General features: G+C 31.3%; 1 protein-coding gene across 1 annotated transcript; it reads left to right on the top strand.

Moving 5' to 3' along the window:
* Positions 1 to 928: 928 nt before the first annotated feature.
* LOC149545815 (LOB domain-containing protein 24-like) lies at positions 929 to 3837 on the top strand. The gene is made up of 2 exons (XM_089794486.1): positions 929 to 1143; positions 3415 to 3837. The coding sequence occupies exons 1-2, from the start codon at positions 982 to 984 to the stop codon at positions 3724 to 3726; spliced, it is 474 nt and encodes a 157-aa protein (XP_089650612.1). The 5' UTR covers positions 929 to 981; the 3' UTR covers positions 3727 to 3837.
* The last annotated feature ends 1218 nt before the right edge of the window (positions 3838 to 5055 follow it).

The raw sequence follows: 5055 nt of genomic DNA, 5'->3' as shown, positions 1-5055 counted from the left end.
TACTTGCCTAATGCAAATTTATATAATTTTCTTAATTTAGATTAAAATAGTAGTTTTATATCAATATATTATAAAATGAAATACTAGATTATGAAATTATGAAATTAAATAAATGTATTTAGTTTTATGATTTATTTTTGTGTCATAATTTAAAATTATAAATTTTTATGTGTTTCAAATGTAATATTTCTATTAATAAAATATTTTAAAATTTATATTGCCTTTGCATTTTACTTGCCATCAAATTTTCAAAGATGAGATCATGATAAAAGTTCAATATTGCCAAGGTGATGCTCAACTATATATAAGATTGAGTTTATTCCACAAATATAATCTTAGGAGGACAAATAATGAGATGTGAGATTTAGATAAATAGTAATTATACTAGGGTTGGTGTATGAATATATGAATAAATATTTCAATAATTATGTCCACTTTTTTTCCTTATCAAATTTCTAATAGACTCCTTTACTAGACTTCTAGATCTAACTTCCTGCCATTCTTCAAATAATATTATTTCTATCAATCTAAACATGTCAAATTACACAGATAATAAATTTGAAATTTACCATAGAATTTTAAAAATATCCGGCCTTGCGTTGTGAAATTCATCGACAAATCTTTCTACCAAGGATAACCATAATCCTATAATAAGAAAACGCCAAGTGTAAAGTTTGCTACAGATTTTCCAAATGCATTACCGACTCTGTCTTCTCAAGGCTCACATTTTCTCATTTTCCGCCCACGTACTTTCTCATTTTCTACAATTCAAAACACATATTCAAATAAAACCCTAAATCGTACGTATGAAAGCGTGTCCTAAACCAAGATTCTTAGTAAATGTTGATGCTTTTCTATTTAATACAATAAATTATTGAACATGATTGTTCAATTGTAATTGTCTTTCTTATTTATTTCAATAAAAAAACCCTTTGCTGGAAAAAGTAGATACTCATTGTTGCTGTTTTAGTTACGACAGCAATGGCAGAGGGGAGGAGTAGAGCCTGTGCAGCCTGTAGAGTGCAACGCAAGAAATGCTCAGAAGATTGTGTTTTGGCACCACATTTTCCTGCAGATGATCCAGATAAATTCGCAGTTGTGCAGAAAGTGTATGGAACCAGCCATTTTATCAAACGGCTACAAGTAATATTTTAACCATGGCCCCATTTTCAGTTTTTGTTCAGTACTGGCTCCATTTTTGTTTTGTGTTGTTATGGCTTTTGTTTTTGCTTGCTTATAACTTCGAGTTTCAAAGGTATGGTACCCAAGATTACCATGTGCTTAACAGCCACCTAATTGATTTCTTAAACATATCAGGGTTTCATTATGATTTTACTTGCTTGCTTCATCTATATTAATTTTAATTGAAGTATAAATCAGAAGGGGAGTAAGATAGGTGCATTTCATTTGCAAAGAATTCAAGAATTCAGATGCATCGATTTGGACAGGATATGTACATCTTGTTTGTATTACAGTTAGTTGTCTTCTACAAGAACTATTAGATCACATTTCACATTTCAGATTTAAGTTTTTGTTTGAAAGAAAGTATGAACATCTTATTTATATAGCATAATTACCTACCTCCTGTAAGAAACACGTTGTAGATCCATACAGATCCATCTGGTTCATTAAGTATTGTGAAAGTACTTTCATTATTCTTTTAAACTATGAGAACTTCATGTTTGTAACTTTTGTCAAGTGTATGGGACAAATTTAATACTGTTATTCATATGAAATGTTTTTGTTGGTTGAAGTGTGCTAATATTGTTATTGTAATATTTTTGGAGTATGATGTGTGCATTGTGCATTGAATTTTCTCCCAATAAAACATACTAATTTGATTTCAAGGAGCTGTAATAATCTAATGTTTCTTACAACCAAAAGATATTAAAATGAATATTTAAATTATTATCATAGATGCTGAATTTTTATTTTTATTTTTATTTTTTTCCAGATTGTTTTCTCATATTTAGATATTTATATTTTTAAATGAGCAACAATTAAGTTCTCTTGTGTAATGATATTTACTGTTCTAGTTTCTTTATTATTCCTCTTGTTAATTTATTTATTGTTTCTGATCATTTACTATTCTTTATAGCAGCGATACATGTTCGGTTGTTCAGAAGGTGCATAACGCTTTAGAAATCCTACTTACATAATAAAAAAAATTTGTTCTTATTTAGAAAGCATGACATCTGAAATGGCTACTAACTGGACCTTTTTTTGTTCAGTTTTGATATTTGTAGTAGTTAACCATTTATCTTATAAAGCTAGTAGCTATTTTGAACAACTATTTTTCATTTCTATTGCTAAATGGCTTAGTTTTTCTAGCCATACAATTCATCCTTATTCCGCTGTCGAACTTGATAAATAGTCTGAGGGAATTTCGCCAGCAGTCTTTCTTTCACTTCTTTCAAACAGATTGTTATGTATAGTATGGTTTAAACTGCACACTTTAAGCTTTAAATTAATGTTAGTGGTTTATTCAAAATCACATCAACTTCTTTAACAGTATCTACGTTTTGCTTTGACTTCAGGTAGCCTATTGAAATAAATCAAAGCTTCAAACACCTTTCTAAAACATGTGATTAAAACGATTTTGTCTGTGCAGCCCTTACTTACCCTCTAGAAAAATAAAATAAAATTCAACCTCTTGCATTGATACAACATACTCTACCCGTGGAGATATCGTCATACAAGCTTCCATTTTTATTTATTTCTATAGGGCACTTAGGTATTCTACTCCTTAAAAACTGTATAACAACTTGTTACTCGAATTTGGCAACTTGATGACACTGTACGTGTTCCACAATTAACAGTGTGGCCATTCTTGCATTTTGAATATGGCAAATGCCTAGAATCATTTCAACATGTTGGTCATCTAGGAGAAGATGAATGCATGGTGAGTAAGTGCAATAACCAAGTTTTCATTAATGGAAGGTTTTGGAATGTTGGGCTGTTTTTCTTTGTTTGAAGGTTCGTCAATTATTATCACGTCAATATCACAAACATCATAATATTTCCATCGTATACTATCATGTAGCAAAAAGTGATCAAATTGTAGTACTATTTATAGAATCAAGATTGCATTTGGGTTTGACAACTTGTTTGAACGGTACCAGACAATTTCTGAGTTCCTTCAGTTGCACGAAAACCAATAGTTACATTCTAAGCATTCTAGAATTGCTGTGGTGATTTAAGTTGTTCTCACAAATTTCTCCTTTCTACTTTCTTATGGGTATCCTCATTTCAATAGTGCTATTTAACAATCTATCAAATGGGTTCTAATTGTAATATCTCTTGCTGATGATGATTCAAGCAGTGTGATCAAAAGCTTTAATACAACCTCATCAACAAATATACGAATTAATTGTATGGTTGTGGAAGTCTGATATTTATGCAATTTTGCTGTAGGGTTTGGAGACCGAGCAAAGAGCAGAGGCAGTAAGCAGTTTGGTCCGTGAAGCAAATGCAAGAGTGAAGGACCCCATCAAGGGAAGTATTAGTGCAGTCCATGAGCTACAAAAGCGAATAAAGGATCTGGAGTCTCAGTTGGAGTCCAAGAGAGAGGAGGTCATGCAAATGCGTTCAGATTATGATAAACTTGTATTCCTCCTGTTTGCTGGGTCTCCAGATGTTCAATATGTGGACCACAATGATTTAGCTGATGAGATCTTGCATGAAGATAGGGATCCCCTGCTATTGTGGGAGCCAATGAACATATAGATTTACGAGGATAGGTTGATAAACCTGTTTTATTGATGCCATATAAATTAACTGCTGTTGTGGAAATTGATATGTGATATACATACGAATTGTTTAATATCTTCTTCAAAACTAGATGTGCACACTAGCACGATAAATATTATGTTTACTAAACCTTATCGAAAATTGGATCTTTGAACTGCCTAAAGGTATAATATATTGAAAAAACTTATACTATTCAGATACAGATAATCCTTAATCAATTTTGGGCATGCTAAGGTCTGATAGCTTTATAGCACACAACATGAATTCAACCAGCAATACAGCATTAATCGCTAGTTACAAAAATCACAGTTTGATATAAAAATCGTTAGATGTAATATTTTTTAATAGAAATTAAGGCAAATTATTTATATATTTGTTATGATTGATTTAATGTATTTAAAACATGAGTAGCGTGTCAGTTTATGACATTGTTATAGCATTACCTGTGAGATGTGTAGGTCTCATTTTGTTGTAGGTGGTTGTAGAGATAGAAGAGGTGAGTAAATGTATGTTCAGAATGTTTAGTGAGTGTATGCTCCTGAATAATTAGTTTTCTGATGAAAATAAACGCTTCTGAATGTTATAGAAATCATAATATTATATTTTTTATTGGAATAAATCAATAATGAAAGTGTCATAGTTTGAGTTCTAATAGGAGTCTTTAAAGAACTTGTTAGAAATGGAAAATGATATCTGTAAATAAGAAATACCAGGAAAGAATCTAAGTGAGTAAATGCATGAAAAGATATTACCATAAAATAGGAGAGAGAAAGCTTCAAGCTCCAACACCATGAGACAAGATATTTGGAAAGGGGAAAGCAAAGAAAACCCCTTGTGATATTATGAATGAGGCATCAAAAGCCTAAGAAGGAGAGAGAGAGAGAGAGAGAGATAGAGAGCAATGCTCATACAATATTTGATAAGAGGAAGAAACCTCATTGTTGTGTAATGAGAGAAGAGGGTCATCTCTTAAATAGAGATGAGAGAGAGGAGTTAGAATGTAACTCCCATGTCTATGAATGCCACCATTCATATGTGTGTGAGGCCAAGTGTGAGATTCCTCTTAAGGAGGAATAATCTAAAATTAGAAATTACAATATATATTTGTCCTCACATATTCCACTAGATGACAAAATAAGATGTAGTGGAAAAAGGACAAAAAAGAAATATATTAGGATACCTTGGCTTATATCCTAATATATTATAACAATAAAGAAAGGAGTTCTAACCTTGGTTTATAAATACACCAAGGAAAGATTACAACTTCTAACACCCCCCTTTAATCTTTACTTGGGATAATTACAT

The sequence above is a fragment of the Cupressus sempervirens genome, chromosome 7 (assembly GCF_028749045.1).
Source record: "Cupressus sempervirens isolate cs-2001-9-10 chromosome 7, ASM2874904v1, whole genome shotgun sequence".
NCBI lineage: Eukaryota > Viridiplantae > Streptophyta > Pinopsida > Cupressales > Cupressaceae > Cupressus > Cupressus sempervirens.
Note: the sequence above shows the minus strand (reverse complement) of the source record. Positions and strands in the feature narration are given on the sequence as shown.